The 13,413-nt window shown below is 41.2% G+C and overlaps 3 protein-coding genes across 3 annotated transcripts in view; 2 read left to right on the top strand and 1 right to left on the bottom strand.

Annotated features, from left to right (window-relative positions):
- Window positions 1-3,478, bottom strand: part of prdx1 (peroxiredoxin 1) — a 5,614-nt gene extending 2,136 nt beyond the window's left edge. The window contains exon 1 of the mRNA XM_005741907.1: window positions 3,368-3,478. The gene's annotated coding sequence lies outside the window, so the exon portion shown is untranslated. The remainder of the gene's footprint in view (window positions 1-3,367) is intronic.
- LOC106456334 (jacalin-related lectin 34-like) lies at window positions 683-1,129 on the top strand. Its single transcript, XM_013913099.1, has 2 exons — window positions 683-911; window positions 1,017-1,129. Exons 1-2 carry the CDS (start codon window positions 683-685, stop codon window positions 1,127-1,129), a joined length of 342 nt encoding a protein of 113 aa, XP_013768553.1.
- Window positions 3,479-8,228: 4,750 nt separating the features above from the next.
- Window positions 8,229-12,520, top strand: LOC102200588 (histone-binding protein N1/N2-like). The gene is made up of 14 exons (XM_005741906.2): window positions 8,229-8,345; window positions 8,470-8,581; window positions 9,130-9,210; window positions 9,297-9,397; window positions 9,480-9,875; window positions 9,978-10,069; window positions 10,161-10,237; window positions 10,331-10,404; window positions 10,918-11,106; window positions 11,177-11,340; window positions 11,848-11,919; window positions 12,010-12,087; window positions 12,164-12,291; window positions 12,374-12,520. The coding sequence occupies exons 2-14, from the start codon at window positions 8,481-8,483 to the stop codon at window positions 12,378-12,380; spliced, it is 1,560 nt and encodes a 519-aa protein (XP_005741963.1). The 5' UTR covers window positions 8,229-8,345; window positions 8,470-8,480; the 3' UTR covers window positions 12,381-12,520.
- Window positions 12,521-13,413: the final 893 nt, after the last annotated feature.

Genomic DNA, 13,413 nt, shown 5'->3' with positions numbered 1-13,413 from the left:
ATGTATATAGATATATATGTTATTTTTTATGTTGTATGTATGTACCGTCACAAAAAACAAAGTTTACACCGGTTCTCCTCTCCGGCTAAATTACCCAGATGGTGTTTTATCCGTCCAAAGGGCGTTTGTGAAAGTAGGAAGGAAAATCAAAATCTAGAAAACAGGATTAAATGAATCCAAGAAGAGAAATTTCAACTACGGGAGAGATTTTTGGAAGCCCAAAGTGAACACTTTGAAGAAATGCACAATTTCTCATGAACAAACAAGACCTACAAATTAAAAATACGCAATACCAGCAGAACATTCAGATTATAAATGAAGGTTGGGGAATAATGTTTGGTCAAGCACGGCAGCAGATTATAAACCTGATGAGAGAAAAGAAGAACAACAGCACACACAATTAAGAGAAATGTCCTACCAGCTTCAAGAAACAGAAGCTATAGTGGAATCTCATACAGTGGCACTGTAGGAATTAAATAAAACAAGCAGACAAAAGACAAAAGTAAAATTCTCGCCCTTTTTCCAGTTCAGGTTTGGTTTTAAATCCGTATTTGTGTCATTTAACCCACATTAGTTCCTTTACACTTAACCTAGGTTTCTTTAAGTCAATATTAGTCAACTCAGTTCTAAGTTTAGTCCAAATCAAAAACAAAGAATCAGCAGTTCTGAAGGTCCCGCTTCAATGGGAGACGATGGAGGCAACATGGGAGGCTTGGCCACTTGGTTGGTGGCGAGCTTGGAAGGAGCAGGACCTCACAACGGAGCGCACACTGCGGGCACGGACCAAACAGGACCCACCGGCTCAAGCTCAGGTGCTGGCATCCGCTGCCCCGGACCTTTGGGCTCTGGACAGGGTTCAGGACTAGACCATGTGGTGACCTCTGGCTCGGGTTCAGAACTAGGACCAGATGGTGCTGAGACTTCTGGAGCAGCACTAGATTGCTCAGGGTGGGGTGGGTGGGGAACTGGTGACTGAGGCTGATGCTGAAGCCTGACCACTCTCTCCGTGGGGACAGGAACTGGTGAAGGGACAGGCTGGACCCTAATTGCCCCCACTCTGGGAATTGGTCCAGGGACAGGGCAGATAGACAAAGAGGCTGGAGAGTTAGTGGCAGTGATGACAGCCTAAACCCACCAACTGTTATCGTTGGGGAACTGAGCAAAGGAAAAGCAGTAACTCTTGCAGCTTGGATGCTACGAGGCCCCCCTAGAGCCAGGGTACACCAAGCTTCCTCCCTCGTCAACTCACCCAGATAGGATGCCTGTTGCCGATTCTTTACTAAATTTGCTGGGTCCATTCTGTGGTCACGTCATACTGTCAAGAGGTGCTGGAATCCTCAGACAAACGTAAACTCAAAATGCAGCTTTATTAGATAGCAAGGTGGCAGCCTTAGCCTTCTCCTTTACAAGGAGGGGTAGCAGTTCTACTCTGAAACCTTCCCAAATGACTTAACTCCTCACCCTATCGCTAAGGCAGAGTCCATCTGCCTTTTGGAGAAAACTAATTTTGGCTGCTTGTATCGACAATCTCATTCTAATAGTGTTAACAAAAAGATGAGGCCTAGATTAAAAGATCTCTGCACCATCTAGTGGTAGAAGGCAGCATAATAATTAGGACAATAATTTACTGCCATTGGATATCGATTAAAATTTTAACAGTTAGATTATAAGACTAGTAAGTCTGGTAGCGACTAGTCACAACAACGACAATTAGTTGCCTAGGCGACAAGTGGCGCACATCCTAAGTATAAAGCTTGCCACAATCAAAGTAGTTACAAATGAATCTTTTAGTCAACCAACCAGCTCAGTTTAAATACACTTATCACTGACAAGGTCCTTTAAACAATGAATGAATTTCTTGATGCATGCTCAATAATCCAAATAAGTAAACCTGAGTGATATGATGTGTGGAGCTTATAACACAGAAATCAGTCAATGAAGTGAAAACAAACCACCTTTTTTTTCCTAACCCTAACTGGCATTAGATGAAGTAGTCCTAAATCTACAACACTAAAAACGCTTTAGTTTCAGCTTCTCCGATAGGAGGATTTGTTGTTTTTCTTTATCCAATGTGATTATGAATAGAGACTGACTAGGCCAGTGTTAATAACCAATATATAACCAGTATGCATAGGTTGTTCAGTATGGGCCAGTAGGAAAGCTTAGAAACCTAACAGATGCTGGAGATAAGTTATGTTAGCACGTTTTCTTTTCCGCAGAGCAAATCTAGCTGTGGTTTCCACTGTCTGTGGCATTTCTACAGTCAGCAGCTGTCTTCTTCTTTTTCTTCTTCCTCTTCTTTTGGCTGCTCCCTTTTAAGTCCTCCTTTTAAGTATATCTACTGTGTATATAGACACAATATTAGCTAATATATTAATACATTCAAAATAAAATATGGAAACACAAAATGCAAACTAAGTAATTTGATTGCACGTAAATCTTCCATGTAATGTGTTACTTAAGTACAATGTAAAACATTACATTTGGGGAAATTTGGTTAAATAAAATGCACTTGATTAGTATGCATTCATTCAATTTATACCAGGCACATTTCCCTAATGATTGATTATTGGTATGAATAAACCTTTGATTTAAAATATTTTAATTGCTTTTTACTCAAAATGATTGCTTCATGTTTATGGAGAGCAAAAAAAAAAATGCACTTGCACTTTTTATTTATTTATTTTATTAAAGCTCGAATCTATAGATAGATAGATAGATAGATAGATAGATAGATAGATAGATAGATAGATAGATAGATAGATAGATAGAAATCACTGTGAACACAGTGGGATAGAACAATAATATACAAAATTTCAATATTGCAACCGTTTAACTGTATAAGCTTGTATTATAGTGAAGTGTATAATTAAAGGCGCATGGCAGCTCACCACCTCAGCTCAAACACCTATTATTGGGCGCACAGTACATTAGGTGGCAAAAACATAAAACCGCAAAGCACTTCCACTTCGACTCTAATGTGTTTCCTTATATAAATAGTCACACCTGTTTTCTAACCCTTCTTTTGCCATAACTTCCATCTTCAGGGATTAACCCACCTGGGTTAGCTGTGTGAGTTTGGTTTGCAGCTGTAGCAAAACTCTCAAATATTTCCTTGACTCTAAAAATAAGCCACACACGGGCTCTTTCTTTCGTTCACTGAAACGGAAACAAATTATCAACGAGCCATCCTTTTCTCCGAGTTTCTGAAAGCGATTTTTTTTTCACATGTGGGAAAAACCCACTTGTTGAAATATCGCTTCAGCTTCGGCTACACAACTGCAAACTTCACAACCAATAAGAAAAAATGTCATTTTAAGGTTAAGACTCTAAAGAACACAATTACATGTTCGTTAGTGTCACATACCTCACTTTTTTTCTTCACACCACACAGTCACGGCCCACGGAGTGCAGGAGGTAAGAGACTCGGGCTCGGGGAGGAAATTTATAAAACGACTCACATCTCGCGATAACTGCGCTCAGAACGTGAACTGAAGCCACTTCAGTCAGTCCCACAGAATGTGAAGCTTGCGCTTATGTAGCATGACTTTGCATTTTTCCCTCCTTTCCTCATGACTTTTCTGGGAATCCACGCTCTTGTGAAACCCAGAGGAGTAAGAAATAAAGGCTGGACTCCAGGAAATAACCTCAAGATTTTGTGTTTGGCGTTAAAGTTGTTTAATAATCTCAGAGGAGCTAACCCTCTGTGTTTGAACTATCCCCATTCACTGTAATACACTGAATTATTGATGTAAAACTAAAAATATATAAATGAACAGGTGTCTAATGGCTGGCACTTCCTTAATCCAGGGGTCATATGAGGTTCCATCATAAGACTCAAGCTCTTTCACGATGTGCTGCCAATCCATTGTTATGCACAAGCAGTAAATAATAGTATCATATTACTCTTTCAGCTTCACCTCACTTCTGCTGCCTTTTTTCTCATTACCAGTAATATGCAAAGTAACTTACTAGCTCAAGAAACTAGTGATACTCAACCGATGGAGCATATTTTTTTTCCAATTGTCTGTGGACTCATTTCAATGAGGGCTAAGTTCCTCTTTTTCTTTTAAGTAGAAATAACACTTCCCCTAGAAAACAATAGTAAATATACCTGTTTTATACCAAGTACAATAAATCTGTTCACGATTTAGGTTTCAACTACACACGATGTGTTTTAGAAGCACTTCCTTGAAGTCTGGACTTGCCTTTAAATTATTATTGCAACATCTTATTGCTTCTATCCAGTGAGCTGCCAGAAGGTATTTTTCTTTCTAATTTCCTCATCACTCCCACTAGATTTACTGAATGACTCTGCTGTCTGTATTTTCTGTAATCTTGTGAAGAGGAAGTTGCTACATTTTACTTACATTTCTAAGCGAGTCCATTTAGGTAAAAAAAGAAAAGAAAAGAAAAGAAAAGAAAAGAAATGCCCGGTGCTATATGATATGGATAAATAATAAGTAATAAACTATAAATGAACTATTGTGGGTCACCTGTTTGTCTCTCAGAGAGATTAAATAGAAGCTAGAGGCCAATTTTTATTTGAACATGGTGAAGAGGTGCAGCGTGGGCAGCATATTAAAATGATTGTTAAGCCAAACCACTTTCTTTCAAACTGCATTTGTCAGAGCCTTTGCAGAGGACGAGTTTTCTCCGTGCCTTTTAACTTAAAGTTTCAGACTCTATGGGACTGTTACTAACACCTAGGAGAGTTACCTGGTGTACCAAGGTGTAATCTAATTACACCAAAGTATTATTGACGTGTGACAGCAAACCATATGTGTAACAGTTGCTATGATTCAGGAAGAGAAAAAAAACAACAAAAGGGAAGAGAAACCGGTTTCAGGAATCCAGACAGTGGTTAATTTTGAGTTGGGGGGTTTTCAGCTATAGTAGACCTTTTTCAGAGCAGTCATTCTTTTATATGAAAATGCAAAGACAGGTTTTAATTATGACATTAATTCAAACTCTACACCCGAATGATTCAATCTAGTTTTAGATTTATATATTTTATTTATTGCACTAAATCACATAAATAGTTGCTTCAAGGCACTTTATATTATAAGGTAAATACTTTACAGTAATACAGACAAAACTCGAGCAATTACACAATCCCCCTTTGAACACGGACTTGGTGGCAGTGGTGAGGAAAAACTCCCTTTCAACAGGAAGAAGCCTCCAGCAGAAGCAGGCTCGGAGAGGGGCCGCCATCTCCCACGACCGGTTGGGAAAGAAGCCCAATCTGTGCTACTGTTAACACCTGTTTACCTATTTATTCATGCCCCAATAGTGTACTGAAAAAAGTGTATTGTGTCCTGTTTGGGAAACCTAAATGAAATAATGTTTTCTCTCACACTAGTGAGTCTAATGCCAGTGCCCTAAACATTTTGGCTAAAACCTTCTGAGTACATATATCATTAAATTCCTTTTTAAACTCAGGAAACCAACCACAGTGTGTGTTTTTTCTTCTTCTTTCTATTTTTCAGGTTACGTTAGTTCACCTCAGTCGACCTACAGAGGCTGCTGTCAGTTCAGCCTCTCGCTGTCACCGAGCAGTGTCTTTGCACACTGTTACCATGGAGCTCCATCAAGGGCTAAATAAGAGGGGAGGGCCTACAATAACCTCCTGTTAGAAGCACTGCGGTGGGCTAATGATCAAACACTGCGCTGTGTTCATCTCCTGTCTCACAATATGCCCATAATTAGTACATCTGCTCCCCTAGTGATTCCAAAGCAGCTGGATGTTTGAAGGGCTCTCACACAGCTCTCATCCCAGCTTCATTCAGCCGTGCTGAATAACAAAACAGCTGTAGCAGTCACAGATGTGACGATGGACTGAAAAATGGCTTCAAATGATTGGTGCTTTTAATCCACAATTATTAAATTAGTACAGTTTAGTAAAGCTCATTTAGGGTTATCTGGCTTTATTGGCAGACTTTGAGGAAAGAAAAGCTTTTCTAGTTCTGCTACTTCCAATGACTCAGTATCAGGGCATGGCATTAAAGAAATGCATTGAAAATCATTTGATCTTCCTTAGTGAGTTAGATGAAAAGATTATTAGCTTGTGCGATATGTAGGTGGATTCAGTACTCACTTAGCTTGGCCACCTACAAAGACAGGATACAGGTGGAAACAGAAAGTATTGCTCTGTGTGAACAAAATTCAACCTAGTAGCATCGCTAAAGCTCATAAATGACCACTATAAATCTTTTTGTAAAAAAGTACTTTTTACTATTTTTTAAAACTGAATAATCATATTTCATCCAATATTTTCTTTTGTTTTTGTTTAAAAATATAATGGAATGGAAATCCAAATTCCCCCTTCACCAACATTGTCAGGTATTTAGGGGAGGATGATTTGAAATATATCTGTATGATGCTGATTTGTTGTCAGGTCCAGACTTGTTTTGATGAGGCAGCGGCACACTGGAGTCAGCAGGAGGCGATCATAGGGGAGCTGGAGTATCAGTGCTCCTCACAGCAGGACATGGGAGCAGTGTGTACTGCTGTTTTACATACATGCTGAGTGAAACTAAAACACAGTAATAGCACCATCAAATTCTACTAGATAGGCTATCCTTAAACAGTTACCCTTATACTGAACAACTCTGAGAAACATTAGAAATGAGTAAAAACTTGCATTTTTTGTTGCATTTATGGGTTGAGCAGCAGAGTTGAGTATGTGAGTTTTGCTGTCTGCTTTTGTCTGGTATTGAATTGGATGATTGAAACCAGAAGAAACAACACATATTGGACAAATTAATCGCTTACTTATTTAACAAGGAGCATCCTCTGTGGTATGTGAAAGACTCATACACAGCTACAAAAGCCTATCACCTGCTGCTAGTCACCAGCTAGGTCCCACAGTGCTGTGGGATGGTGTCCCAGTCTTCAAGAGAGTATGTTGGTCACTCTGACACGAAAAGCATGTCAAAGCTGATCCCACAAGCATTCGGTGGGGTTGGCGTGTGTCATCTTGGAGGACATAATTCAGTCCTAGACTGTGGAGATATGGGATTGCTATTGGTTGCAAAATCTCATCTTGACATCTCTCTGCATTGATATCATCTGCAATGTTGACAGTCTGGTTTTTCCAGTAAGGGAGATGTTGCCCCACACCATCACACAGCCTCCACCAAAAGCTGTTACCCTACTGGTGCATCCATCAGCATAGTGTTCTCCACAACATCTCAACACTTTGACCCTACCATCCAACAGCTGTAAGCAGAAACTGGACTCATCAATGAACAGCGCTAATCAGCCACTAATCAGGCACCGAAATGTTAGTATCTGGGTTATCTGAAGCTCAAAACAAGAGCCAATAGAAGAACAAGATTTTTGGCAGATAAAATACCCACACACTCAACCAACAAATGCATTTTCCTTACAAATGTGGCACCACTGATGGGGAAAATAAACAATATTTCCAACAGTACAGGATTTATTGCTAAAAAGCATTGTTACAACAAAGAAATGATCACCTACATTTCTTTACTTTTACTTACATAGTAAAATACTATACCTTTGCAAAATGATCCAATAAATGACTCAATAATGGTACGTTTTATTTCAATCATAGTTGTGTTTTTTTTTACTGTGATGCCGCTGTCTATTAACTAAGACAAAAAAACATTCACACTAAACAGCAGGTCACAGAAATAACTCTGACCTGATCTAACCATGTAACATTTATGTCACATTTGTGTGGGTAATTTACATATTTGAAGACATTTTCTTCAAAATATCCTATTTATTTAATATTTTGTAATTGTGTTGTTGTTCTTGTTGTTGTTTTAGTGGTGACATTACTAGAAATAAAAAACAAAATGACCAAAGGTTCTTAAAAGTGTTGCAAAACGACCTTAAGATCCCCAGGCAAGCTTTAGGGAACACTTCCTGAAGGTCTCTTAAAGATTAATGGTTGTTGGGACTGTTTCATAGTCAAAGAAGCCAGTGTGTACAATAATAACAGGGCTGCCATCAACGGTACTCATTATAACAGTTTCAATTGTTGTTTTTAGTATTGCACTGGAAGGATTAGCAGTATAATGAATAGGAGTGGTAATACAAGGAGCAGTATAACAATAGCAGCAGAAGTACTTGAGGTAGTAATGCGTGTAACTGTAGCAGCGGTACTTGCAGTCCTCTTGTTAGTACTTTGTACCTTTAAGAATTCTCCCGCGCGGGTCTACAAATAAGGAAAGCGACCGGAAGGAGCAGGGGTATTTCGCGCCAATTTGAAACAACGGAACACAGTCAGTCTGAGCGGCACGAGACACGAGCTGGGACGCGCGCGCCGCCGGGGGTCTTTTTTCTTTTTAAACTGTTCTTTCCCGTCAAAGGTGTGTAGTGGCCTCTCTGTTATTTAAACTTAAACGATACAAACTGGTACCAGAGGCCGAGGTACAGTTTGACCTGAGCTGAGAGTCCAGGCAGGGAGCTGAGCTGATTGTTTCTCTCCGTCAGGTGTGGTAAACATGGAGGAGGCCCACAAGCTGATTGGTACCGGCAAGAAGCACTTGGTGATGGGGATGGTAGTGGAGGCTGTGAGCACCCTGCAGGAGGCCAGCGGCATGCTGTGAGTTACCCTCAAGTCACGCTGGAGTTTCAGTGAGGTTGAACGTGAAATGGTCCCATAAAGTGGCCCTCGTGGTTACTTTTAAAACGCTCACTTGGGCTTCTTAAAACTAAACCGTGTGTTTCACTGTTTACATGATTGAAGAGTTTATAGGTGACAGTGCCTCGTGCAGGCTGATTCTGAGCAGGTGTGCAGATTGGTGCAAATGCAAAACGGCCGCTTTTTTTTTTTCTTTCTCCCCTCTGGTGTTTGAAAATGAACGTGTTTATGCAAATCACAAACTGCCTGCAGCTGTTCTTTGCATGTGAGCAGAAAGCGGTGACATTAGTTTAGCTTAGTGTTTTTCTTAACTTATATATTTCATTTCCATTAGGTTCTGTTTTATTGTTTAAGCTTAAACTTAGTTTGAATAATTCACTCGCTAATCCTTTTTATACGCCTAGTTTTTTTTAACTCCAGGAATCTTTCTAATTTGTTCTGGAGCAGCACGTGAGCAGTAATGGATGCCTGCTTTTCACTCTAAAATAAATGGTAAATTCTTGTTATAGGGCTAAAGAGTTTGGAGACACAGCGGACGAATGTGGCGAGGCTTTCTTCTGGTATGGCAAAGCTCTCCTGGATTTGGCACGGTAGGTTAATCAGGTTTAAACATGAGAAAGTCCAGCTCTTTAAGGTGAGGATGGAGGGGCCGCTCTGACTGCCAGACTTGTTGTAGGATGGAGAACTCGGTCTTGGGTAATGCTCTAGAGGGAGTGCCGGAGGAGGAAGAAGAGAAACCCAAAGACTCCAATGTTGAGAGCACAGACAATGTAGATGGTAAGGGAATAATGTGATATTTGGCTCGTTACGGTTAATCTAAATGTGCACACATCATTCCCAACTGTTCTGCTGTCAACAGAAAAGACCAGAGACGAGCTGAGGGTGCAGGTGTACGACGCCATGGCGGAGAAGAAAACTGAAGACGGGGAGAAGGTTGAAGGGAAGCAGAGTGAGGATCCACAGGAGAAGACGGAAGGAGCCGAGGCTGGTGACAAAAAGGAAAACACAGAAAAAGTAGAGGGGGAGGCTGAAAAGGACAATAAGAATGATGAAAGCAAATCTGAAAGTAAAGATAAGAAGGAAAAGAGTGGGGAGGAAGTGGATGCAAAGGACGACTCTGAACCTGCTGCTAAGGAGAAGGAGGGGGACTCTGCCGCTGCTAAGAAGGAGAAGACTGCTGCTAAAGAAGAGGAGCCAGCTGAGAAGATGGACTCTGCTGCTGAAGAGGAAGAAGCAGCTGCCGAGGAGGAAGCAGGTGACCTTTGCTCCTCCTGTCCTGATCCTGGCTTGGTAATGGCAGTGTTAGCTGCTGAAGCATGCAGAGCAGTGTATCTAAACTCATGACATTTGCTTGTAGATGGCGAGGAAGATGAGGAGGAAGGTGGCGACGATGTAGAACTGGAAGGTGATGCAGAGGAGCAGGGTGAAGGAGATGCCACTGGGGAGAAGGTACTGAACAAACAGCTCGCATGTTAAAAAAGGACTCAGCTGACTGTGTGAATTTTGAATTTCATGTTTTCTGTCTGTGTTCCTCTTTTAGGACAGTGACGATGAGGAGGTGGGTAACCTGCAGCTGGCCTGGGAGATGTTAGAAGTGGCCAAAGTCATCTACAAAAGGTAAAGGAAACACTTCAGAGCCATGATTTTTATCTTATCATTTTGCACCTGCATTTCAAGCTTGTAACCTTTTCCTCTTTGTTCTTATGAAAGGAAAGAGACGAAGGAGGCTCAGCTAATGGCAGCCCAGGCTCATTTGAAACTGGGTGAAGTTTCTGCTGAATCAGGTCTGAACAAATGTGCAGCTTTGCACATAATCATTGTTTTCTCTTTGATGCAATGAGCTTGAGGCTGTGTTGATGGCTCAGTGTTTGCAGCGGTGCTCAGTTTCTGTCAGGACTAAAAGTCTGTGAGCAGCTTGAGATTTCTTTAGTTCGGATTTGTGTACCTAACACTTGGTTGCAACACAGCTAAAACGTTGCCATTGTGCTGTTTGCCCACTTGGGGGCAGCCTAAATTAGTTGAACCATAAAATGTCTAAGCTTCAACTTTTTGAAATGCTAGTTTTCTGAGTGGATGCTCACATCCACACCCGGTAGTTACAGAACAGGTTTTTTTCGGTCGCATCACCACTTAAAGATCAAATCTTTAGCTAATGAAGTCTGTACTGTTCTCAGTTCATTGCCGTGTCCATGCCTGCTGACCCTGAACAGTGGATGAAACTCTGAGAATGCAGAGTTTGTTTGTTTGTTTTTTTTTAAATACATGTCAGGTGTTGATTTGCTGCTTCTCTTTTTCAGGGAACTATCCACAAGCACTGGAGGATTTCCAGGAGTGCCTGAAGCTGCAGGTGAAGCACCTGGACTCAGACAGCCGCCTGCTGGCAGAGACTCGCTACCAGCTCGGTGTGACCTATAGCCTGAACACGCAGTACAGCGAGGCCATCGAGTCTCTGAAGAGCTCCATCTCTATCATAAAGAACAGGCTTGGTAAGCATCGGCTCCTGGAGTGAAATTAGCTTCCAGAGAATCATCAATGCAATAATTAATACAATTCCAGACAAGCTGCAGGAGATGCTTGACAAAGCCGAAGGTCCAGAGGCTCTGCCAGAGGAGAGGAAGGAGCTGGAGGAGCTCAAAGCTCTGCTGCCAGAGATCCAGGAGAAGGTGGAGGACGCCACCGAAAGCCTGAAGACGGCGAGCGCGGCTGTGAAGGATGCACTGGTGAGTTTGGCATGGAGTTTGATTTAGCTGGAGGACGGTCATCAGAGCACACTGGTTAAAGTGGTGCTATCCACCAAGTGTGATGCCTGAATTGTTTTGGTTTTAGTTGTTAAATGGGATTCATAAAATACATGCTCCATGCTGGTGCTTCAGTGACATGTGAAGTTCAGTTTTTCTATTTGTGTTCTGTTGCTACACGTCTTCACAAGTAAACCACTTGGTGAAAAATATTTGGGAACTCGATCCATCATTAGTCACACCTCCCTCTGTAAGGTCCGGTGAACAGACTTTCGTGAGATGATCACAGCATAGCCGCCATCATACCTGTGCATCAGAGTTTGTAAAGTTGTATAATCCAATAAACCATGGTCCATGCAAAGTGCCATCTACACAATGATTTACAAATAAATTCCAGGGGCTTGAAAACAAATCCTAATCCATCTTAAATGTTTGGATGATCAGCCACAAGTTTCGGCTTCTTTGAGCTGCATGTGCAATCTGTTTCAGGACGGAGGCTCCACTTCCTCTGCCTGTGATGGTTCCACTGTAAAGAACAGAGACTCTTCTTCCACTTCAGAGGTCAGTTACAAGTTTTCATGGCACACTTTGTGAAACAAACTTAAGCCCAACAGGATTGTAAAAGAAGTGTGATGTTTAACTTCCAAACAGATTAAAAGCACATCCACTTCCAATGGCAACACCTCCACAGCTGCAGTCTCTGACATCTCCCACCTGGTCAGAAAGAAGGTGAGGTTTTTTAACTTGCATTGATGTGGTGTAGCTATAATGGTGAGCCTCATTTTACTGCTGCTGTGTATTGCAGAGGAAACCAGAGGAGAGTCCGGTGAAGGAGGATGTGAAGAAGGTGAAGCAGGACAACAGTCAGCCAGGCGAAACGCTTCTCACTAATGGAGATGCAGGTGAACACGCCAATGATATGGAAGTCGAAAGGTGAGGTGTCATTTCTGTCTGCTGTGCCGTTTACTACTTACAACCTCGAACTTGTCTGAAATCCCGTCATCCTCTGTTTCAGTAAGTGAAGCTGCACTTTGTCTCCGTTCAAGAAGAGATTCACCAGCACAACAAGCTCTTAACTGTCTCTTACACGTTTGCTGTTGTAAATACATGTTTGTTTGACATTATACTGTAAAATTCAATAAAGATGGTTGTATAAACCTGTGTTAAACCTTCATTACTGGAGCCATGAAAATGTTTTGTTTTCTGGCAGTTGATGAACTGTCCATAAATGTTTGTACTCACCACATAAGTGGCTCCTTTAGTCATACTGGTTCTACAGCATTCTTCAGTCTGACTTATTGTATTTAACCATGTGGTCTGAAGAGAGGATTCAGTGTGCCATGTGAGAGCAAAAGTGCAGTTTAATCAAGAGAATGCAAGAACCTGGGCCTTAGAGCTGATAGCTGAATACACGAACAGGAAAATTTAGCTGTGCAGTAACTGAAAGCCTGCGCTTAGATAAACAAAGGCTCTGTACCAACCTGATTAATATCACTGGTGTTTTTAATTACTAAAAACTTCTGATGCTATTTATGCTTTACAGCTTCCAATACTTCTCCTGGCTTAGTTCTACGTAGGGTGGCTCAAAATTTCTGCAGTCATAAATTTTTGACAAGACTCCTGACGTCCCTGGCTGAAATGCAGCCCCAAACCATGACACACCCTCCACTGTTTTACAGACGGCTGTAGACACCCACTGCCTTACCTCCCTCCTGGTCTCCTATACAAACTGATAATTTGAATGAAAATGTTCAAAATTAAATTCATCACTCCATAAAATTGTTGCCACTGACTTTTAATCCAGTTCTTATATATTTGTAAAATTTGGCATACCTCATCCTTTTGTTTCCCTCCCTTAAAAATGGCTTCTTGACAGCAACACCTGACCTTGATGAGCATTGTCATGTTTTTGTTGCATTATCTTATGTCTTAAGGACATGACTGTAGATCATGTTCAATGAGAGTTAAAAGCTCATTGAGAATAGTGTATGAAGATGTTCTGACTTGATGCAGCTGATTAGATGGTTTGTAATGATTTGTATAAACCACACGACT

Source organism: Pundamilia nyererei, unplaced genomic scaffold, assembly GCF_000239375.1.
Source record: "Pundamilia nyererei isolate P.nyererei 1_Seehausen unplaced genomic scaffold, PunNye1.0 scaffold00115, whole genome shotgun sequence".
Taxonomy (NCBI): Eukaryota; Metazoa; Chordata; class Actinopteri; order Cichliformes; family Cichlidae; genus Pundamilia; species Pundamilia nyererei.
Note: the sequence above shows the minus strand (reverse complement) of the source record. Positions and strands in the feature narration are given on the sequence as shown.

Bases quoted from the DNA above. Each gene is read 5' to 3' on its own strand.
- LOC102200588 (XM_005741906.2), top strand. From the start codon at position 8,481: ATGGAGGAGGCCCACAAGCTGATTGGTACCGGCAAGAAGCACTTGGTG. The intron at 9,876-9,977 runs GTGACCTTTGCT...ATTTGCTTGTAG, and splicing joins AGCTGCCGAGGAGGAAGCAG to ATGGCGAGGAAGATGAGGAG. The intron at 10,405-10,917 runs GTCTGAACAAAT...TCTCTTTTTCAG, and splicing joins TGAAGTTTCTGCTGAATCAG to GGAACTATCCACAAGCACTG.
- LOC106456334 (XM_013913099.1), top strand. From the start codon at position 683: ATGGGAGACGATGGAGGCAACATGGGAGGCTTGGCCACTTGGTTGGTG. The intron at 912-1,016 runs GTGCTGAGACTT...CCGTGGGGACAG, and splicing joins TTCAGAACTAGGACCAGATG to GAACTGGTGAAGGGACAGGC.